The sequence below is a fragment of the Pseudochaenichthys georgianus genome, chromosome 5 (genome assembly GCF_902827115.2).
Source record: "Pseudochaenichthys georgianus chromosome 5, fPseGeo1.2, whole genome shotgun sequence".
Classification (NCBI taxonomy): domain Eukaryota; kingdom Metazoa; phylum Chordata; class Actinopteri; order Perciformes; family Channichthyidae; genus Pseudochaenichthys; species Pseudochaenichthys georgianus.
Window position 1 is genome coordinate 2,023,237 of NC_047507.1, and position 23,674 is coordinate 2,046,910.

General features: G+C 43.2%; 1 protein-coding gene across 1 annotated transcript; it reads left to right on the top strand.

Moving 5' to 3' along the window:
- Positions 1-6,030: 6,030 nt before the first annotated feature.
- On the top strand, positions 6,031-8,085 carry LOC117447362 (odorant receptor 131-2-like). Its single transcript, XM_034084073.1, has 2 exons — positions 6,031-6,174; positions 7,267-8,085. The coding sequence occupies exons 1-2, from the start codon at positions 6,031-6,033 to the stop codon at positions 8,083-8,085; spliced, it is 963 nt and encodes a 320-aa protein (XP_033939964.1).
- Positions 8,086-23,674: the final 15,589 nt, after the last annotated feature.

Below are 23,674 nucleotides of genomic sequence, written 5' to 3' on the forward strand. Positions count from 1 at the left end.
AAAGGTGGCAGTTGCACGGTATTGTTAACATGGCCCAACCAGTGGAGAAATACCCGTAAATGCCAAGCAAAATGCTACCCGACGGTCGGTTGTTATTGTCAATATTAATATAATAATTATTTATTTTTTAATAGTCACACTCGATTTTGCCGATTGGCTTGTTTCCCCAGCTGGTCGACACCTCTTTTAGCAGAAACAAAGGCTACATTAATGTATTAAATCGATGTTAATCCATGTGTGTGGTTGTGGAATTAATGTGTGCGATTGCGTTGCCAGGCAACAGCTTGGGTTCATGTTGATTTACAAACTCTTCAACTACAACCCTAGTTATATGTAAATACATTTTAGAAGGCCTCACAAAATACTTTAATGTAAATTCAAATTAAAATGTGAATGAATGTGTGTATGACAAAATACATCCGTCATAAACAATACCGGAAACAGATGTAGGCAAGGTTCTCAGCTCTGTGATTGGATGTTTTAGCCACAATGTACGTTGGTAACACATTCTCACTCCCAACTCGGCCTATGTTGACGTTATGTCAGGGTCCTTGTCGTCACTTTCCAACGCAAGGGTGGGCCCTTTAGTGGAAGTCATCACATAACGGCATTGTAATACACGGTTAGGCTGCATTACATATTACACATCTGCCATAGTTATTTATTTATAGAGTCCTGGATGGATATCCTCGTGGATTCATCTTCCTATTATACACACATGCATTTCCGAACATTTGGACAACCTATGTTGAAAAAAAATGTATTATCTTTTCAATTTACACACGGCATCTATTGCACGGATCCCTCTCCGTCCTGGGAGAGGGATCCCTACTCTGTTGCTCTCCCTGAGGTTTCTCCCATTTTTCCCTTTAAACTGTGGGTTTTCTCTGGAAGTTTTTCCTTGTACGATGTGAGGGTCTAAGGACAGAGGGTGTCGTATTGTCATACTGATATTCTGTACAAACTGTGAAGTCCACTGAGACAAATGTAACATTTGTGATATTGGGCTATATCAATAAACATTGATTGATTGATTGATTGATTGATTGATTGATTGATTGATTGATTGATTGATTGATTGATTGATTGATTGATTGATTGATTGATAGAGCCCTGATGAGAAGACTTCTGGACAAACAGGAAGCACTGCCGCCAAAACTGAATATGTGACGTGGATCATAAATATATCAGCAATTAAACAACATCTTCAATTTCTCTTCACAATATACGTCTCCTTGCAGTATCAACACTAATTCGGCTGACTTTTATATTTGATCCAATTGGTAGATAGGCTATATTTACGCCATAACGGTGCACAGATGATAGAAAGGGACACCTAGTGATAGCTGATAGAAAGGGAAACCTAGTGCACTTTATTGAATTTTATTATTTGTATTATTAGATATAATAGGAGACACAGACAGACTTTATTTAAACATTAACCTGTTAAACCCCGAGCCTGTTTTTCAGGTTTCAGGCTCGAAAATGACATTCCCAGAACAAATGACCATAACTTCACTTCTAAAAGGTTTATATGAATAATTGTTGTTATCAAAGCAAGGTTACATATATGAGTTGGATGTAGAAGTGTCAGAATCAATGTGTGTGTGTGTGTGTGTGTGTGTGTGTGTGTGTGTGTGTGTGTGTGTGTGTGTGTGTGTGTGTGTGTGTGTGTGTGTGTGTTTGTGTGTGTGTGTAAGTGTGTGTGTGTGTGTGTAAGTGTGTGTGTGTGTGTGTGTGTGTGTGTGTGTGTGTGTAAGTGTAAGTGTAAGTGTAAGTGTAGCTGTGTGTGTATGTAACTGTACCAATGCACTATACAATACAACTACACTGTAGGTCATTGTGTGTAGGTGTACTTGCACAATAAAAAAAAACGGAAACATAGGTAACATAACACAACGTACTATACAATAAAACCACACTGTAGGTTTGTAAAAAACAACAAATATTTTACCAACACACTATACAATAAAATCACAGTAGGTATATAAAAACAACAAGTATTTTTTTTTTAAAATAAACACTCGCAAAATGTTATACCTACCTGAACTTTATACCTACCTGAATGTTCCAGTATTTAGGTCGTGCCACTCCCTGAAACAGTTATTTTTGACAGTGAAGCACAGAGGGACCTGGCACTTCCTGCAGTACACAGGTGTCTTCACCCTTTTGAGTCCAGCATCTAGGCACCTCCTGCAGTTCTTCCTGACCTTGGTGGCATCTTCCCCATAATACTCGGGCATGCATGTGAGTGGTGGAGGTGCAGGGCCTTCAGAAGGGCCTTCAGCAAACTCCAACAATTCTGCAGCAAGCTGCTCCCTGAAAGTCTTCTGGGTGTGTGGCTTTGTCCTGCTGGGGTCACACCTCATCTAACAAATTCGGAAAAACAAAGAGATTAGATTAATTCACTGGCTTATACTTGTAGGATAATATTGGACTATAAATGAATAACATTACATAAATAATAAATAAGTAAACACATGTATATTCATTCACTGGCCATTCATTTAGAAAATGTAACTCCAAAAAGACAAGTAACACCATTTAGCATTTTGCCTAATCATTCCTGTAGCTTCTTGGCTAAGCTAACACTGTGATGCAGTTCCACCAAACACATAAGTAATATATAAAAACGATAAAATTGGACTATAAATGAATAATATTACACCAAATAAATAAGTAAACACATATATATTCATTTACTGGCCATTCATTTAGAAAATGTAACTCCAAAAAGACAAGTAACACTATTTAGCATTTTGGCTAATCATTCCTGTTGGCTAAACTAACACTGTGATGCAGTTCCACCAAACACATAGGTAATATATAAAAACGATAACATTGGACTATAAATGAATAATATTACACCAAATAAATAAGTAAACATATATATATTCATTTACTGGCCATTCATTTAGAAAATGTAACTCCAAAAAGACAAGTAACACTATTTAGCATTTTGCCTAATTATTCCTGTAGCTTCTTGGCTAAGCTAGCACTGTGACGCAGTTCCACCAAACACATAAGTAATATATAAAAACAGAAAGATTATATACCTTTCCCGTGGTGGAAGTTCAACATCCGAGTCACTACTGTCCGGATCCAGGTCTGGCTGGAGGAGATCTTCATCATCCGACGAAGAGTCATCTGGTATGATCATAGCTATCGTCAGCTAGCATCTCTAGCACCTGCTCGGTAGTGAAGCTCTCCCTTCTGGCTGCGTAATGCGTAATGGAGCCGGAGCGTGTGTAGTTTATACTACGCAGAATCATATCTTTGGAACTCATTGGTCGATTTGGGTGATTGACACCTTTTCTGAACCATTAGAGCCAATAGCATCGAGTGACAGTTAGTAAGTACCGCTAAACACTTACGTCAAGTAGAGAGAGGTTTGCGTAAACAGCACGTGAGACAGCATTAGCTCGGGACTGCGACACTTTATACCTACTCTGCTGCCATGAATGTAATCATAGATTATCAGGAACAGTTCTAAAGTGACTAAGAGACATTGGATTAACCTTAAACAGCGTTTTTATTCCCTTGAACAAGAGCTTTGATCACAAAACAGCAACGGTAAGACATAATTATTGTTATGATTTTGAAAACTGTTGTTTTTTTTCTTCTCTGTTCTGCCTGCTAGCTCAGTGAGTTTGTGTCCTATAGTGATGATACTTATAACAAAAATAATCTGTAGAGTATCAGCTTTCAGATGATATGTAGTTTGTGCAGAAGATATTAAGTTTTAAAGATCGTTTTTGCTAGTTAGCACCGGAAGTAGCATCTGCCCGTTTTAGCTAAGGGCTAATGCTAACGCTTCTTGTGAGAGTTGTGTTTTGTTTCTGTAAAACTGGTTCGTATTGTCAGTTAGCTGAGATTCTTCTCGTTAATCTGGTATAACACATTAATAGGTTTTTAAATATTAAGATGCCCTGAGACACAGTGTTGTGAAAAAAAGAAAAACAGGGTCCCCGTCTGCGGGGACCTTCGGGCTTAACAGGTTAAAGGATACTTTAGGTTAAGGTCTTCTTTGAATAAGAAAAAAGCTTATCTACAGATAAACATTAAGCCTGACAAAGTACTAATATATTGCTTTCCTGCAATGTTAACTACTGTATGTTTAAGCACTTATTTTAACTGATATTATACATATGTATTATACTCTTATATTGTCAGGGGGATTACATATGACAACAGACATTCAAAGCGTCATCAAAAAACCCTCAGAGGAAGCTTTTATTGTAGAAAAATATGTTTTTTAACTGCACAAAGAGCTGTGGTAAGCAAATTCTGGCTACGTCCCCGTACCAAAGACACATTCACGCGCACACACACACACACACACACACACACACGCGCACACACACACACACACACACACACACACACATACATACACAGCCACAATTACACACACTTACACACACACACACACACACACCCTCCCACCCACCCACACACACATACACACACATACACACACACACACACACACACACACACACACACACACACACACACACACACACACACACACAAACCCACACTGTTTGGCCCAACATAATCCCAATTGTATCCATATGTCCTTATAAATACTGCCTGAACACACGACACACTGCAGTGATGTGACGGCTGCTGGTAGGTACCGTATGTGTGTGTGTGTGTGTGTGTGTGTGTGTGTGTGCATTATGGAAATAAATACTTTTCAGATTAAGAAATGTTTTTTAGTAAATGGAAAAATGTATAATTTATGACTCAGTAGGAAATATCGGTAACACTTTATATTAAGGTACACATATTCACCATCAACTAGCTGTTAATTTACATGAATATTAGCAGTATATTGGCTCTTTATCAGTCATTATAAAACATGTATTAAGGCCTTATTCAACATGACCATATTCTACAAGTACTAGGCCATTAGTTAAGAGTTGTTGTCCTTATTAACCCTCTAATGGGTGCTTGTTTATTGTAATTAAGGACGTTGTTGTGTTTGACTTTGGGTCTTAATATGATCAATATGGGCCTAATAAGGCATTCTCTCATAATAACACTTAACCAATATGGTCTATTCTTATGTAACAAGACATGAAACTACAAGTGTTAATTGTGTCAAAATAACAAAAAATGTGGTATTTCTAACTCAGAATTCCCTATTTCAAAGTGAAGTCTTGTTCATAATAAATAAGCTATAGTTTGACTCTAATATGTTGATTAACAACTAGTTGATGATGAATATCTGCACCTTAATCTAAAGTGTTACCGAAATACCTTGACGTTTTAAGTTCAAGAGACTTAATATGTGTAAACCATTTGTCTGCAATGGACATTTGATTGTGCACTTCACTTGCATTTGTAAACATGAAAAAAGGTTGTGGCTGTGTGCAAAAAAAACTCAAAAAATATGTAAGTAAATATATGAATATTTTTAAGATGAGTACATTTTAAACTAATAAGATTTAGAACAGTTTAAATAAGGACCAGTGTGTCTCATAATATTTATTTTTTATGAAATGTCTTTGAGGAGCTTATAAGGCAATCACGTTTTGTTTTATTATTATTAATATTATTAGTAGTAGTCTTAGTAGTATTATTAGAAGTAAGATTATACATATTGTAATTAGTGTAAGAAGTAGTAGTTGTACTATTATTATTTTCATAGCACAATTGTTATTGGTATTTTCTATAATGGGCATAAGAGATATCTTTAGAATAAGTTGAACAGATCTGGAACAGAGAATCACAAATTAATTGATCATATGATTTTATTTCAGGCACAAAAAGAAAAGTGTTATTATTATAATTATCTTGATATGTTAGTATTTTTGTTATTATTATTACAATTATTATTGTTATTACTTGTATTATTGTTGTTATATCTATTTATATTATTCATATTATTGTTATTTATATTTACATTATTACTTCTATTATTATTGTTATTATTTTTAATCATATGTATTGCATTACTAGCAGTAGTAACACTTAAATGTGAATAAATGCTGTTTCAGGAAGGATTGTCTCGTTATAATCATGAACGTCTCGTCTCTGAACTCCACCTCTCCGGGTTCCCGGAGCTTCGCCGAGGCTGTTTACAAGAACGTGATCGTGACGGTTCTCTGCATCGCCATCAACTACATCAACGGCACCCTGATACACACCTTCAGGAAGCACCAGGTGTGTGTGTGTGTGTGTGTGTGTGTGTGTGTGTGTGTGTGTGTGTGTGTGTGTGTGTGTGTGTGTGTGTGTGTGTGTGTGTGTGTGTGTGTGTGTGTGTGTGGGATTTCAAACATGCTGCGTTAGAATCCCTCTTCTGTTCCTGATTCTAGCAACTCATGTTTATCGTTTCATGTTTAAAAATGTATAATAATAGCAGGCTATCAGAATCAGAAACAGGTTTATTGCGGAGTAGGTTAACTGTTAACACACACGAGCAATTTCCCATGGTGTATTTGGTACATACAACGACACAGAAAAATGACAGAAATGGTAAGAAAAGCAACCAAAAATTAAACAATTATACTTGCAATTATAGATATTTCAAAAAACGATGTACAGTTAACGTGACTTAATAAGAACATAAACGAGCAGTATTGTCACGTAAAGTGGAGAGCTGTGCAGATATTTAAAGCGTTAGCTCTGTATACAAATGTGCAAATTCGGAGGGCTGTGCAGGATAATGTTTATACGCTGTTGTTTATATTGATCATAGTGTTCATTAATGTAATGCATGTGTCTATGGCGTGGCTGGTTGGTGGGGGGGTTATTGGAGGGTTATATATAAATATATATATGAGGAGATCAGGGCTGCAAAATCTGTCAGCTCCTTTAAGTCACTTTTAAAAAATCTCTTTTGCTTTTATGTGTTTTATTTAATATTTCATTTATTCTTAATTTATGTATTTTTCTTTATTATTTTCTGTGTTTTACTGTTTTTTCATGTTTAGACTCTGCTGTCTAGTTCACTTGCTCTCTGTGTATTTTTATATGAAAGCACTTTGTAACTATACTCTGAAAGCTGCTATATAAATAACGTCACATTTAAGTGAATATATTTGGGGTGTTGGTCTGACATTTGGTCTGACGTTTGGTCTGACGTTTGGTCTGACATTTAGACACACTGAACAACTGAAAAGCTAACTTTAATTAAATGTATTATATCAACACATTTCTAACTCTAATAATTCCTAATTCTCTTATGTGAAAACGTAATATCATTGCACCTTTTCAGTGCCCCTTGCTCTGACACTTATTTCCTCTCCCCTGCAGATCTTTTACTCCAACCCGCGCTACATCCTCTTCATCCACCTGGTGATGAACGACATGCTGCAGCTGACTCTCTCCACGCTGCTGCACATCATCAGCTACACCCTGAACACCTTCAGCGTCTCCTCCTGCCTCCTCCTCCTCATCCTCGCCGTCATGGCCACCTTCAACACGCCTCTCAATCTGGCCGGCATGGCGGTGGAGTGCTACGTTGCTATCTGCCTCCCGCTGCACCACTGCAGGATCTGCACCGTGAGAAACACCTTCATCCTGATGAGTCTCATCTGGTTTGTCAGCTCTCTCTCCATCATGCCTGATTTCTTCCTCCTTCTGGCCACCGAGCCCCTCAGCTTCTTCACGTCCAAAGTGTTGTGCGCCAGAGACTTTGTGTTCAGGAGTTCGTACAGTTTGAAGAAGAGAGACGCGTCGCACATCGTGTGTCTGGTGCTGGTGTGGCTCACGCTGCTCTACACCTACTTCAGGATCCTGTTTGCAGCCAAAGGAGCAAAAGGGGATTCAAAGAAGGCCCGAAACACCATCTTGCTGCACGGTTTCCAGCTTCTGCTCTGCATGCTGACCTACGTTCGGCCCATGTTCGAACAGGCGCTGCTCTTTTTACTGCCGCAAAGACACGCTGACATACGCTTCGCCTCGTACGTCTTCGTGCAGATTATCCCTCGCTTCGTGAGCCCCATCGTGTACGGACTGAGAGACCAGAACTTCAGGAAGTACATGAGGAGATACCTGCTGTGTCGAGTCATCATGAGGAAGAACCACCTGGAGAACAACGCTGTGTCGGACATGAAGCCTGCAGTCTCTTAGAAAACACATTTATACCAGGAGACAAAACCATAGTCTCACTTGTACTTTGTTTATTTGGTATGAATACTACATATAAAGTCAAATAAAGGCTAAAGGTCAAGTATCTAGCTACATTTTCTCATTGAAGTAAACATATTCCAAAATCTGTCCAATCCACATGATTGGTCGTAAAACGACCGCAAATTAGTCAAAATCAGCCTACAAGGAGTACACATATGACCACTTTCTGGTTCCAACTCCCATTTTTCACCCTGAAAATGTCAGAAATGGATTCAGCACCTTCAATAACCCCCAAAACCACTGCAAAATTGGCCAAAGCGGTCACAAAAAGCCATGTTTACCTTTGCGATAATGATAATTAACGCAAATTAATGCAACTTGTGCTAATTGATCAAACATGAAGAGATACCTGCTGTGTCGAGTCATCATGAGGAAGAACCACCTGGGTAACAACGCTGTGTCGGACATGAAGCCTGCAGTCTCTTAGAAAACACATTTATTACAGGTTACAAATCATATTTTTACTTTGTTTATTGGTACGAATACTACATATAAAGACAAATAAAGGCTAAATGTCAAGTATTTAGCTACATTTTCTCATTGAAGTAAACCTTTTCCAAAATCTGTCAAATCCAAATGATCCAGCGTCCCTGTGAAACTAAAAAATCCACCAGAAATGTGTCAAAATCAGCTTCCTCTTCCAGCACCAGTCACTTTTCTGCCATCTCCGCTGAACACTTTAACATATTATTAACATTTTAAACTGTATACCCCGGTTATCTAGGCCCTTTTTGTTGTCATTGTTTGATGTATATATGTCACACTGTAGGACCTCGAGAAATGATATTTAGAGATTTCTGGATGTACAACATGTAGAATTCTTGACAATAAAGCTGGCTTTGACTTTTTGACTTTGAGCAGATCGCCACTGGGCTTTCAACTAAAGACACAGCCACGCAAAAATTGCGACATATGTACGGCTCCTTATGGGTACTGGCTGCAATTTTTGAAATTGATTCAGCACCTTCAATAACCTCCAAAACTGCTCCAACATTTTCCAAATCTGCCACAAATAGCCAATTTGACCTGTATGGGCATAGATATGTCTCATAATTATTTGTGTGAACATACAAATAATTTGTGTGTAAATATGTGATATGTAAATATAAAACACCATTCACAAATGCATTTAAAAGATATGAAAACTCACAAATAAATTTGCAAATGTAAAACGGATCTGCAAATACGCTAAATATTTTCACAAATAAAAAAAAGATATGTGAATATCTCTTTAACATTTACAACTTTCGATCCGGCATTTGTGAATCCATTTTGTATTTGTCGACCAAAAATGCTCTTGCGGATCTCAAATCTCTGCTCGTGGATCGTCTTTTTACACACACGGAATTTTGAGACATATTTTCCGCCGGTCTCGGCTAACATCTACTCGTGTCACTCGGTTATTTTCGGAAACCACGTGATGGCCTGCTGATGACGACATTTCCGCATGATTTCAAAGTAAGAGCTGGTTTGTTTAATGCTCTGTTTTTATATTATAATGAACAGCGGAACGTTAGATGCATTCTTTATCATCATCATGATCATCATCATCATCATCATCATCATCATCATCATCATCATCATCATCATCATGTTATAGTGATACAGTTAGTTTGTGTATTCAGTCAAGCGGGTCGAAGTTACAAAGCTACACATCTTATTAATCGGCCTCATTTTACTTTACCAGTGCAGTAATAAAGTAATCTGTAGAAAAGCACCGTATTTAGGTTAGCCTTCATAGTAAGACTACATTAAATGTTATAATAGTGTAGCGACCCTGTATAGGATGCTGAGGATGTCAGGCATCCCCCGTCTCTCTGCCAATCATAGAGCTGCACAGTGATGCTGGTTGAGGTGTGGGCCTGTGGTTGGGGGAGCAGACGGGGGAGGGCGAGAAGTTGTGACGTAGACACTGATATATATATGGGTATGTGTGGGAGTTAGTGTTAGTGTGAGGTTGAACCCACAAGCTGTTCCTGAACCTGTGATCATCTGTAAAGAAGAAGAGTTATTAAAGCCTAATAACTGGAAGCCTGTTTCCGACTCCCTTTGTGATCGTTACATTGTCGCAAGGGGGAGGTGCGTGTTTTGTGCATGCCCAGTTGTGAGCACATGAAGGTGAACACCCGGGACTCAACATTTCTCCCCTGGTCACTGTGCAGGGTCTCCGGCACTCCAAAATGGCTGAACATGCCGGCCACCAAGGCATCTGCGACTGTCTCTGCTTCTTGATCAGGGAGAGCATACGCCTCTGGCCACTTTGTGAAATAGTCTATGGCCGTGAGAACGTAGCGGTTACCCCTGTTAGACAAGGGTAGAGTCCCCACGCCATCAACCGCTACTCTCTCCATCGGGGCCCCCACGGGAAACTGTTGCAGCAGAGCATGGGAACGACCAGGGGGGCCCTTCCGCGCCATACACGGATCACAACGGCGACAGAAGTCTTCGACATCCCTCCGGCACTGCCCCCAGGAGCAGCCCTGACGAAGGCGCCGGAGAGTCTTAGTGACGCCAAAGTGCCCAGAGCCTGCCGTTCCATGCATGGCCTTGAGTACGACCTCTTGCAGACCCCTGGGACCAACATTTGCCACCTCTTCTCCCCCGTTGCTGGCTCCTCCTAGAGTCTCAAACTGAGACCACAGCCCCTTGGTTGCTTTGGAGAGCACTGCCACTTCCTCCCACGGTGGCCGCTGCTGCGACTCAACCCACTGCAGTACAGGCTGTAGAACGGCGTCCAGCTCTTGCTGTTGCTTCCACTCTGCCACGTCCACTGTCTGGAGCTCCCGGCAGATAACCTCTTCCACTTGCCGCGCTGCCGCACAGACGATGTCCTCCTCCAGCAGCTCCTTTTCACGAGTCTCTCTCTTCTCGCAGTAGTGGCATCCGCCGGCGGCACACGGGCGGTGGGAGAGAGCGTCTGCATTTGTGTGGCGCACCCCAACCTGAAGTCGAAAGCGTGGAGCTCTTCTAGCCACCTGGCCACCTGCCCTTCTGGCTCTTTGAACATCATGAGCCACTGTAATGCAGAGTGATCCGTCCTCACCGTGAACTCCTGCCCACACAGGTAGTACTTAAAGTGCCTGATGGACAGCACCACTGCCAAAAGTTCCCTGCGGGTGACGCAGTATCGTCGCTCCGCTTTGTTGAACGCCCGGCTGAAGTATGCCACCACCCGCTCCCCCTCTGGTGTAGTCTGGGAGAGCACTCCGCCTACACCAACGCCACTAGCGTCTGTGTCCAGGGTGAACAGCAGCCTGGGGTTGGCTGGGGTGAGAACCGGGGATTCACTCAAGGCACGCCGAAGGCTGTCAAACGCTGCTTGACATTGCTCAGACCACAGGAAATCCCTGTCCTTCTGCAGCAGCTGGAACAGGGGTGCGGCAGTGCAAGCAAAACCCCGTACAAACTTTCTGTAGTACGAGGCCAGGCCCAGGAAACTCGTCAGCTGTTTCTGGTTGCGAGAATTTGGCCAGCCTGCGACCGCCTGCCGATGCCCTCACCCTCCACTTTGTGGCCCAGGAAAGTGACCTCTCTCTGCAGGAAATGACACTTATCTGGATGTAGCTTAAAACCAGCGGCTCTGATCCTCTCCAGCACTACTCTTAGAGATCCCAGGGCCGCCTCAAACGAGCTGCCATGCACCAGGATGTCGTCCAGTTAAACCAAACACTGCTGGCGGGGAATCCCAGACAGCACCGTGTCCATCAACCGCACAAAGGTGGCCGGGGCATTACACAGCCCAAAACTGAGGACCTTGAACTGCCATAGTCCCCAGCCGGTGCTGAAAGACGTTTTTGGTCTGGCCTCTGGGGCAAGAGGAACTTGGTAATAGCCGCTGCGGAGGTCCAAGGAAGAGAACCACGACAACCCTGCGACCAGGTCCAGGGACTCATCAATGCGGGGAAGGGGGTATGAATCCTTCTTGGTGACGCCGTTCACCGGTCTGTAGTCTGAGCACAGCCACCAGCCACCTGTCTTCTTCTGGACCATGACTACAGGTGCGGCTGTCGGAGGGCTCGATGATGTCTGCCTGCAGCATGCTCTGCACTGCCTCGTAGCAAGCCTGCTGACGAGCAAGGAGAAGTCGGTGCGGGCGACACCTGATGGGACGCGAGTCCCCTGTATCAATCTGGTGTTCTACCAGATGCGTTCGGCCCACCTCCTCCTCCTTCATGGCGAAACTGCCCTGGAACTCTAGCAGAAGCGGCCCCAAATGCTCTTGCTGCTCGGGATTCAGGTCGCCACAGTTCTTCCTCCACACCTCCAATACTGCAGACTGAGCCTCTTCCACCTCCGTCTGGGGTAACTGGGGGGGGGGCTGTGATCGGGTGGCACAGTCCGGGGGTGACAGATGGGGAATTGTCCTGAGCGGGCGTCACCGGGGATACGGGAAAGGAGGGAGGGTTTTCTTCAGTTTCTAGGGTACTCACTTGGGTGTAGAGGGTCTCCCCGCAGGCTCAGCAGGGTTGTGGATACGGGTCATAGTAATCACAGGCCCCCACTGGAAACTCACTGTGCCTGCTTGAAGATCCAGGAGGCAGCCAGACGCCTTAAAAAAGTCCAAACCCAGAATACACGGGTCCTGTACATCCGCTATCCACACGCGGTGCTGCACTTCAACTCCCCCCACCGACACAGTCAGCATGCCTCTTCCTTTCATAGGCGCCAGCTCTCCTGTGACTGTGCGTAGACGCACCGCTGTCGGCTCTAACATAATCCCACTTCTGACACCAATGTAACGATCACAAAGGGAGTCGGAAACAGGCTGCTAGTTATTAGGCTTTAACAACTCTTCTTCTTTACAGATGATAACAGGTGCAGGAACAGCTTATGGGTTCAACCTCACACTAACACTAACTCCTACACATACCCATATATATAACAGTGTCTACGTCACAACTTCCCGCCCTCCCCCGTCTGCTCCCCCAACCACAGGCCCGCACCTCAACCTGCATCACTGTGCAGCTCTATGATTGGCAGAGAGACGGGGGATGCCTGAGTGACACCCTCAGCATTCTATACAGGGTCGCTACAATATTCATCGTGTCCTTTCTACTGTATATGCATCTATTCCGGTCTATTGCTTTCATTTGTATTTAATGTTATTGTGTTTATACTTGTTTCCACACATTTCACAATTTGGGATGAATTAAGTATCTTTCTATATATCAGCGACGTGCAGTCAGGGGAGGCAGAGCCTCACCTGCCTGTCATCACTATGTAACGGAAAAACAACTAAAGAAAAACTAAATAGTAATAATAATAAAATGTCTCCACTGATCTGTGTTGTAAATGTGATTTATGTATGATTTCAATCGCTTTTTATAGTCAAAATCAGCAAATGTGCCGAGCTCCGGTACAACTACGGGAGCTCTGCCTCTCATAAGCCCACAGTAACTGGCGTGCGGGCACTAATTTAACGCTGGCACTTATTTTGTGAGTGAAGTCGGACAGCTCGGAGTCGGCTTCGTCTTCTTCTTCTTCTTCTTCTTCTTCTTCTTCTTCTTCTTCTTCTTCTTCTTCTTCTTCTTCTTCTTCTTCTTCTTCTTCTTCTTCTTCTTCTTCTTCTTCTTCTTCTTCTTCTTCTTCTTCTGTCGGTTTTTTGGCGGATTGCAAACAACTTTAACCTGTTAAGCCCAAAGGTCCCCGCCGACGGGGACCCTGGTTTTTTTTTCACAACACTGTGTCTCAGGGCATCTTAATATTTAAAGACCTATTAATGTGTTATACCAGATTAACGATAAGAATCTCAGCTAACTGACAATATGAACCATTTTTACAGAAACAAAACACAAGTCTCACAAGAAGCGTTAGCATTAGCCCTTAGCTAAAACGGGCAGATGCTACTTCCGGTGCTAACTAGCAAAAACGATCTTTAAAACTTAATATTTTCTGCACAAACTACATATCATCTGAAAGCTGATACTCCACAGATTATTTGTGTTATAAGTATCATCACTGTAGGACACAAACTCACTGAGCTCACTGAGCTAGCAGCCAGAACAGAGAAGAAACTAACAGTTTTCAAAACCATAACAATAAATATGTCTTACCGTTGCTGTTTTGTGATCAAAGCTCTTGTTCAAGGGAATAAAAACCCTGTTTAAGGTTAATCCAATGTCTTTTAGTCACTTTAGAATTGTTCCTGATAATCTATCATTACATTCATGGCAGCAGAGTAGGTATACAGTTTCGCAGTCCCGAGCTAATGCTGTCTGACGTGCTGTTTACGCAAACCTCTCTCTACTTGACGTAAGTGTTTAGCGGGACTTACTAACTGTCACTCGATTCTATTGGCTCTAACGGTTCAGAAAAGGTGCCAATCACCCAAATCGACCAATGGGTTCCAAAGATATGATCCTGCGTAGTATAAACTACGCCCGCTCCGGCTCCATTACGCATTACGCAGCCAGAAGGTAGAGCTTCACCACAGAGCAGGTGCAAGAGATGCTAGCTGACGATAGCTATGATCATACCAGATGAATCTTCGTCGGATGATGAAGATCTCCTCCAGCCAGACCTGGATCCGGACAGTAGTGACTCGGATGTTGAACTTCCACCACGGGAAAGGTATGTAATCTCTCTGTTTTTATATATTACTTATGTGTTTGGTGGAACTGCATATTAGGCAAAATGCTAAATAGTGTTACTTGTCTTTTTGGAGTTACATTTTCTAAATGAATGGCCAGTGAATGAATATATATATATATATATATATATGTGTTTACTTATTTATTTGGTGTAATATTATTCATTTATTGTCCAATATTATCCTTTTTATATATTACTTTTGTGTTTGGTGGAACTGCATCACAGTGTTAGCTTAGCCAACAGGAATGATTAGCCAAAATGCTAAATAGTGTTACTTGTCTTTTTGGAGTTACATTTTCTAAATGAATGGCCAGTGAATGAATATATATATATATATGTATTTACTTATTTATTTGGTGTAATATTATTCATTTATAGTCCAATATTATCCTTTTTATATATTACTTATGTGTTTGGTGGAACTGCATCACAGTGTTAGCTTAGCCAAGAAGCTACAGGAATGATTAGGCACAATGTTAAATGGTCTTACTTGTCTTTTTGGAGTTACATTTTCTAATGAATGGCCAGTGAATGAATATACATGTGTTTACTTACTTATTTGGTGTAATATTATTCATTTATAGTCCAATATTATCCTATAAGTATAAGCCAGTGAATTAATCTAATCTCTTTGTTTTTCCACATTTGTTAGATGAGGTGTGACCCCAGCAGGACAAAGCCACCTGAAAAACAGGCTCGGGGTTTAACAGGTTAAGGTGCATACCGCCACTTCCGGAGTCGGCTTGACTCGGTTTGCATTTATAAAGAATGCACACATGTGTTTAATTGTTAATGTCAGATATGTACTAAGTAAATACTAGGGGTCGACCGATAATCGGCTTGGCCGATTATCGTGGCCGATATTCCGCATTTTACCGATTATCGGTATCGGCCTTTTTTTTAATCAAATTTGCCGATAAAACCTTGGCTCTGATGCGGCCGTTTCTCTGGCTGCAGTCACCACTCTGTGTACACAAGCAATGTCCCACCCACAGCGCTATCTGATAGGGTATTACTGAAGATTTTCCGGGCGGGAGCAAGCCAGAGAGGCGGGACCTTCTCAGATTACAGGCAGGTGCGAAAGAACGCAGACACAGACTGAAGCAAGCAGCAGCGCTGAGCGGCAGAGCCATACATGTGTTAAACCGAAGTTCAATAAACATCCCTATCCCTTATGCTGAAGTTGCAAAAACACCACGATCTTATGATCCAATTATATCAGTTTCCCAGTTACACAGGGAAGTCAGTCAGAGTTGGGTGTGCGTGCAGCGTCTTTTTACAAAAAAGTAATGGAGATTGTTGTCCAGAAGGATAGCATGGTCTTCATATTCAAGTCATGGTAAGACCCCAATTGTAATGAAAATGGGATCTTACTAAGAAAGAACAATCCAATATTTAGATGTTGGGTATCCTTTTGTTGAACGGTCTGTTTAAAATGAATCGAAGCATCAGACTAAAAAAGCTTTTGAAAATAACCGAATATTTCGATTAAGGTCAAAATATAATATTTGTAAATCTGACTCTGAAAGAGTCAGCGCCTCACCAGCAATGAACCTCACCGCACGTCACTGCTATATATGATATCCATCTATCTATCTGTCCGTCAAAATATCTATCTATCTATCTATCTGTCTGTCTGTCTGTCTGTCTGTCTGTCTGTCTGTCTGTCTGTCTGTCTGTCTGTCTGTCTGTCTACTAGTTGTTTTGTTTGGAAAGGTTTTGTCATTGTATTGCTCTTTACCGGCACCTGCAGAGTACAGGACTTTACATTGTACTTACAATTTTACATTGTAACTTCGACCCGCTTGACTGAATACACAACAAACAATGAAGAAAGAGTTTTATCTGGGCTGTTTCGCTGCCAGCTGCTCCCCCCGGGACCCGAAAGTGGCGTATAGCCTGTACTTCAACATCAACGAAAGTGCTCGATATATGCTGTATTGAACCAATAAACTAACACAAACTAACTGTATCACTATAACATGATGATGATGATGATGATGATGACAAATACAAAATGGATTCACAAATGCCTGATTGAAAGTTGTCAATGTTAAAGAGATAATCACAGATCTTTTTTTATTTGTGAAAATATTTAGCGTATTTGCAGATCCGTTTTACACTTGCACATTTATTTGTGAGTTTGCAAATCTTTTAAATGCATTTGTGGTGTTTTACCTTTACAAATCACATATTTACACACATTATTTGTATGTTCACACAAATAATTATGAGACATATCTAGGCCCATACGCCTTCTCCAACGCCTTCTCCAAGTCTACAAAACACATGTAGACCGGATAAGCGTACTCCCAGGCCCCCTCCAGGATCCTTGCGAGAGTAAAAAGCTGATCCGTCGTTCCATGACCAGGACCGAATCCGCATTGTTCCTCCTCAATCTGAGGTTCGACAATCGGCCTGACCCTCCTTTCGAGTACCTTGGAGTAAACTTTCCCGGGGAGGCTGAGTAGTGTGATGCCTCTGTAATTGGCACACACCCTCTGATCCCCCTTTTTGAAAAGGGGGACCACCACCCCGGTCTGCCACTCCTTCGGTACTGTTTCCGACTTCCACGCAACGTTGATGAGACGTGTCAACCATGACAGTCCCTCAACACCCAGAGCCTTCAGCATTTCCGGGCGGATCTCATCCACCCCCGGGGCTTTGCCACTGTGGAGTTGTTTGACGACCTCAGTGACCTCCCCCCGGGAGATTGGCGTTGATCCCCCGTCATACTCCAGCTCTGCCTCTAACATAGAGGGCGGAGTTGTCGGGTTCAGGAGTTCCTCAAAGTGTTCCTTCCAACGCCCCAACACTCCATCAGTTGAGGTCAACAACGTCCCATCCTTACTGTACACAGCTTGGATGGTTCCCTGCTTCCCCCTCCTGAGGTGTTCGGACAGTTTCCAGAACACTTTGGTGCCGCCCGAAAGTCCTTCTCCATGTCTTCTCCGAACTTCTTCTCCCACACCCGCTGCTTTGCCTCGGCCAAGGATGAGGCTGCTGCCCTTAGGGCCTGTCGGTAACCTTGCAACTGCCTCGGGAGTCCCCCGGATAACAAATCCCTGAAGGCCTCCTTCTTCAGTCGGACGGTTCCCTGACCACCGGTGTCCACCAGGAGGTTCGAAGGTTACCGCCCCTTGAGGCACCTAGGACCTTGAGACCACAGCTCCCCGCCGCGGCTTCGGCAATAGAGGGGCTTTGAACACCGACCACTCTGGTTCAATGTCCCCAACCTCACAGGAATGCCCCGAAAAGCTCCGCCGGATGGTGTGAGTTGAGGCCTCCTGAACTTTGGGTCTCCTCCAGACGTTCCCAGTTTCACCCGAACTACACGTTTGGGCTTACCAGGTCTATACCAGAGGCTTCCCCCGCCACTCGACCCAACTCACCACCAGATGGTGATCAGTTGACAACTCGCACCTCTCTTTACCCGAGTGTCCAAAACATACGGCCTCAGGTCCGATGATACGATAACGAAATCGATCATGGACCTTCTGCCTAGGGTGCTCTGGTACCACGTACACTTATGAGCATCCTTATGTTCGAACATGGTGTTTGTTATGGCCAATCCATGACTAGCACAGAAGTCCAGTAACAAACCACCACTCCGGTTCAGATCAGGGGGCCGTTCCTCCCAATCACGCCCCTCCAAGTGTCTCCATCACATGCCCACATGTGCGTTGAAGTCTCCCAGCAAGACTAAGGAGTCCCCTTCAGGAGCCCCATACAGGACTCTTTCCAGGGTCTCCAAGAAGGCCGAATACTCTGAACTGCTGTTGGGTGCATAAGCACACACAACAGTCAGAGTTTTCCCCAACATAACCCACAGGCGTAGGGAGGTGACCCTCTCGTCCACTGGGGTAAACTCCAACAACGAAGCACCTAACCGGGGACCTTGTGAGTATCCCCCACAGCCCGCCCGGCGCCTCACACCTTGAGCAACTCCGGAGAAGAATAGAGTCCAAACCCCTATCCAGAAGTAAGGTTCCAGAGCCGAACGCTGTGCGTAGAGGTGAGCCCAACCAGATCCAACTGGTACCAGCTTCCACCTCCCGCACAAGCTCCGGCTCCTTCCCCCCCAGAGAGGTGACGTTCCACGTCCCCAAAGCCAGCTTTCTGCCGCCCGGGTCTGGTCCGTCGAGAACCCTCCGCTTTCACTGCCACCCTTCTGGCAGCGCACCCGACCCCATCGATGTTTCCCGTAGGTGGTGGGGCCCGCGGGAACGGAGAAGCGGAGGTGTTGCCCACGTTGCCTTTTCGGGCTGGGCCCGGCCGGGCTCCGTGGCACAAGCCCGGCCACCAACGCTCGCCGACGAGTCCTCCTTCTGGGCCTGGCTCCAGAAGGGGACCCCGGGCTTCCTCCCGGCCGGGTATCCTCACTTCCTGTGTCGTCTTTCATGAGGTCTTTTTGAACCAATCTTAGTCTGGCCCCTTGCCTGAGACCAATTTGCCATGGGAGACCCTACCAGGAACACAAGGTTCCAGACAATACAGCCCCCAGGTTCATCAGAGCACACAAACCTCTCTACCACGGTAAGGTGCTGGTTCTTCAGAGAGGCTCCCAGGGAGTTACTGTGGGAGGTACTGCGGGAGTATGGGGGGAGGGGGGCTCTACTCAGGGCCATCCAATCTCTGTACTCCCAAAGCGAGAGCTGTGTCCGGGTCCTCGGCAGTAAGTCGGACCCATTTCCGGTGAGGTTGGCCTCCGCCAGGGCTGCGCTTTGTCACCAATCCTGTTTGTAATATACATGGATCGGATTTCGAGGCGTAGTCGTGGGGGGGGGGGTCTGCAGTTCGGTGGACTAAGGATTGCACCACTGCTTTTTGCAGATGATGTGGTTCTGATGGCTTCATCGGTCTGCGACCTTCAGCACTCACTGGATCGGTTCGCAACCGAGTGTGAAGCGGCTGGGATGAGGATCAGCACCTCCAAATCTGAGGCCATGGTTCTCAGCAGGAAACCGATGGACTGTCCACATCAAGTAGGGAATGAGTCCTTACCCCAAGTGAAGGAGTTCAAGTATCTCGGGGTCTTGTTCTCGAGTGAGGGATCAATGGAGCGTGAGATGGGACGGAGAATCGGAGCAGCGGGAGCGGTATTGCAGTCGCTTTACCGCACCGTTGTGACGAAAAGGGAGCTGAGCCGGAAGGCAAAGCTCTCTGTCTACCGGGCCATTTTCGTTCCTACCCTCACCTATGGTCATGAAGGATGGTCATGACCGAAAGAACGAGATTGCGGATACAAGCGGCCGAGATGGGTTTCCTCCGCCGGGTGGCTGGTGTCCTCCCTTAGTGATAAGGTGAGAAGTTCGGTCATCAGGGAGGGACTCGGAGTTGAGCCGCTCCTCCTTCGCGTCGAAAGAAGCCAGTTGAGGTGGTTCGGGCACCTAGTTAGGATGCCACCTGGGCGCCTCCCTAGGGAGGTGTTCCAGGCACGTCCAGCTGGGAAGAGACCAAGGGGTAGACCTAGGACCAGGTGGAGGGATTATATATCTTCGCTGGCCTGGGAGCGCCTATGGGATCCCCCGTCAGAGCTGGTTGATGTCGCCAGGGAAAAGAAAGTTTGGGGCTCTCTGCTGGAACTGCTACCCCCGCGACCCGACCACGGATAAGCGGGAGATGGATGGATGGATTTAGGCCCATTGACTGTCACCTGGCTGTAATGCTAATTGTGCAAATGTCCCAGCATACAGTATGCAAGTTAGCATCCGACAGTTTCTATGTGCTGGAGACTGTTTTATACATTTAACATAAACTTTGGGGTTCTCAACATTTCCGTATTCACAACAGAACTCTATGAGCTGCAGACAGACTATGATCTCATGTGAGAACTGCAAAATGAGTCCAATTAAGGCTGTAGGTTAAATAGTTAGATAAATATATTTTTGTTATTTCATTCCAACATGTTCACCGGGATAAGTCAAACAATACAATTATAATTCTTTGAATAATCTTTGTGTTTGGAAAAAACACGGAGAAAAACAAACACCATGAATTTATCTACATCATTTAATTTTATTTTAATGTTTGTGATCACATGTATAAGCAAAATATACTATATATATATATATATTGTGTTTTTTAAAATGAAAACAGCAACCACTATTTAGAAAGTAGATGCTTTATTCTTTTTGGCAAAGTATGTAACTACTTATATTATAATGTTTCCATCGATATAAAACTCTCTAAATAAAGACTGAACCAAGTAGTTCTCTACTTTAATATAAACACATCTTCTATCTGTTATAGTGGTTACATTTGAACATTTGGTGTATTAAAATACAAAGTCCATTAAAGGATGTAGGTCAAATATTCAGATAAGTATTCTAGTTTTTAAAAAAAAATCCACTACAGTTCAGAGGTACATGGTGTACTTCTACTCCACTACATGTATTTAATACCTTTAGTTACTTTACAGATGTGGATGAATGATGTGAGATCTAACCAAGTGTTAAATCAGACTTTAGTTCCACCTGGAGTAAATCCACCAGCTACCCTGCAGAATACAAAGTCATTCAGACTAGCTGCACCTTCACCAGCTTTGAGAACACTTTCATGATCAATCATTATAAAACATATCATATATATTATTCTGAAATGGACCAATCTGCACAACGACTACCTTTACTGTCGCTACTTTCACTATATTTTGATGGGAATACTTTTCTACTTTCACTTGAGGAACATTTTGAATGCAGGACTTTTACTGTAACAGAGTATTCCTACACTCAGGTACTTCTACTTTTACTCAAGTACAAGATCTGAGTACTTCTACTTTTACTCAAGTACAATATCTGAGTACTTCTACTTTTACTCAAGTACAAGATCTGAGTACTTCTCCTTTTACTCAAGTACAAGATCTGAGTACTTCTATGTTTACTCAAGTACAAGATCTGAGTACTTCTACTCAAGTAGAAGACCTCAGTACTTCTACTTTTACTCAAGTACAATACCTGAGTACTTCTACTTTTACCCAATTACAAGATCTGAGTAATGAAGCTTAGCGCAAGTTCATCCAGGAAGACCGTCTTTCTCATTCATGTATGTTATTACTCTCTCTCCTCTCAATAAGTGACAGGGGGCGTCACTCTTCAATCTAACGCAACCAATCACTACGCTCTATTTCCAAGAGCCTATCATAGCGCTCTGTCAAACCTTTTTAATCTGCTCTTTCCCATTCGTTAAATGTAACGGTATGGGCTCTGGCAAGGTTTAAAGACTAGTTCTTGGAAATATAATATGAGCTGACTTTTAAAAGTTACATGGCAGCAACCCTTGATCAGTGCTGACATAATATTAAGTTATTAGTTAGTGGGGAAAGAAATAGTCTGCCACCAATTGTGCAAGTTCTCCCACTTAAAAAGATGAGAGGCCTGTAATTTTAATCCTAGGTATACACCAACTATGAGAGAAAAAATGAGAAAAAAAAATCCAGAAAATCACATTGTCTGATTTTTAAAGAATTTATTTGCAAATGATGGTGGAAAATAAGTATTTGGTCAATAACAAAATGTCATCTCAATACTTTGTTATATACCCTTTGTTGGCAATGACAGAGGTCAAACGTTTTCTGTAAGTCTTCACAAGGTTTTCACACACTGTTGCTGGTATTTTGGCCCATTCCTCCATGCAGATCTCCTCTAGAGCTGTGATGTTTTGGGGCTGTCGCTGGGCAACACAGACTTTCAACTCCCTCCAAAGATATTCTATGGGGTTGAGATCTGGAGACTGGCTAGGCCACTCCAGGACCTTGAAATGCTTCTTACGAAGCCACTCCTTCGTTGCCCGGGCGATGTGTTTTGGGATCATTGTCATGCTGAAAGACCCAGCCACGTTTCATCTTCAATGCCCTTGCTGATGGAAGGAGGTTGTCACTCAAAATCTCACGATACATGGCCCCATTCATTATTTCCTTTACAGTTTATCAGTCGTCCTGGTCCCTTTGCAGAAAAATAACCCCAAAGCATGATGTTTCCACCCCCATGTTTCACAGTAGGTGTTCTTTGGATACAACTCAGCATCTCCTCCAAACACGTCGAGTTGAGGTTTTACCAAAAAAGTTCTATTTTGGTTTCATCTGACCATATGACATTCTCCCAATCCTCTTCTGGATCATCTAAATGCTCTCTAGCAAACTTCAGACGGGCCTGGACATGTACTGGCTTAAGGAGGGGGACACGTCTGGCACTGCAGGATTTGAGTCCCTGGTGGCGTAGTGTGTTACTGATGGTAGCCTTTGTTACTTTGGTCCCAGCTCTCTGCAGGTCATTGACGAGGTCCCCCTGTGTGTTTCGGGGATTTTTGCTCACCGTTCTTGTGATCATTTTGAACCCACGGGGTGAGATCTTGCGTGGAGCCCCAGATCGAGGGAGATTATCAGTGGTTTTGTACAATCTGGTGCACTGAGGGCAAAATTAGTAGATTTGTGGATACAGCTCTCAACACTCATATGAAACAGAACTGTATTAAATTACTATGCATATTTTATTGTGTAAACACACAGCTGATCACCTGAGAGCTGCCGTTTCATTCAGAGCGTTTAAAAAAAACAACGGTCTGATTTCAACAACTCAATGTGTGATTATTATAGCAGTAATATTAGACACTAATTATACAGTAAACTATTAACACTGTACATATTATTGTTTGCCCGTGGGATTAGGATGATCGGTAGTGAGAGCCGCTGCATTTTCCTCCGGTCGGATGTGATATAAAACAAAGCGATTATTGTTGTTGTTGTAAACTCACGTGGATTACAGTTAGTGCATTTATTTCAACTCGCAAACATATGAACATTAATTAAATGATCGCGAGGATGACGATCGAACATCGTTTGTTTGACCCTGGATCATTTCCTGATCTAAAAACATAGCGATGGTTTTGTTACTACGCCAACGTGAATTAAACATTATTTGTTAATATGGTTCTCATGTTT

Coding starts and splice junctions, on each gene's coding strand:
- LOC117447362 (XM_034084073.1), top strand. CDS start 6,031: ATGAACGTCTCGTCTCTGAACTCCACCTCTCCGGGTTCCCGGAGCTTC. Junction 6,175..7,266: donor ACACCTTCAGGAAGCACCAG/GTGTGTGTGTGT, acceptor TCTCCCCTGCAG/ATCTTTTACTCCAACCCGCG.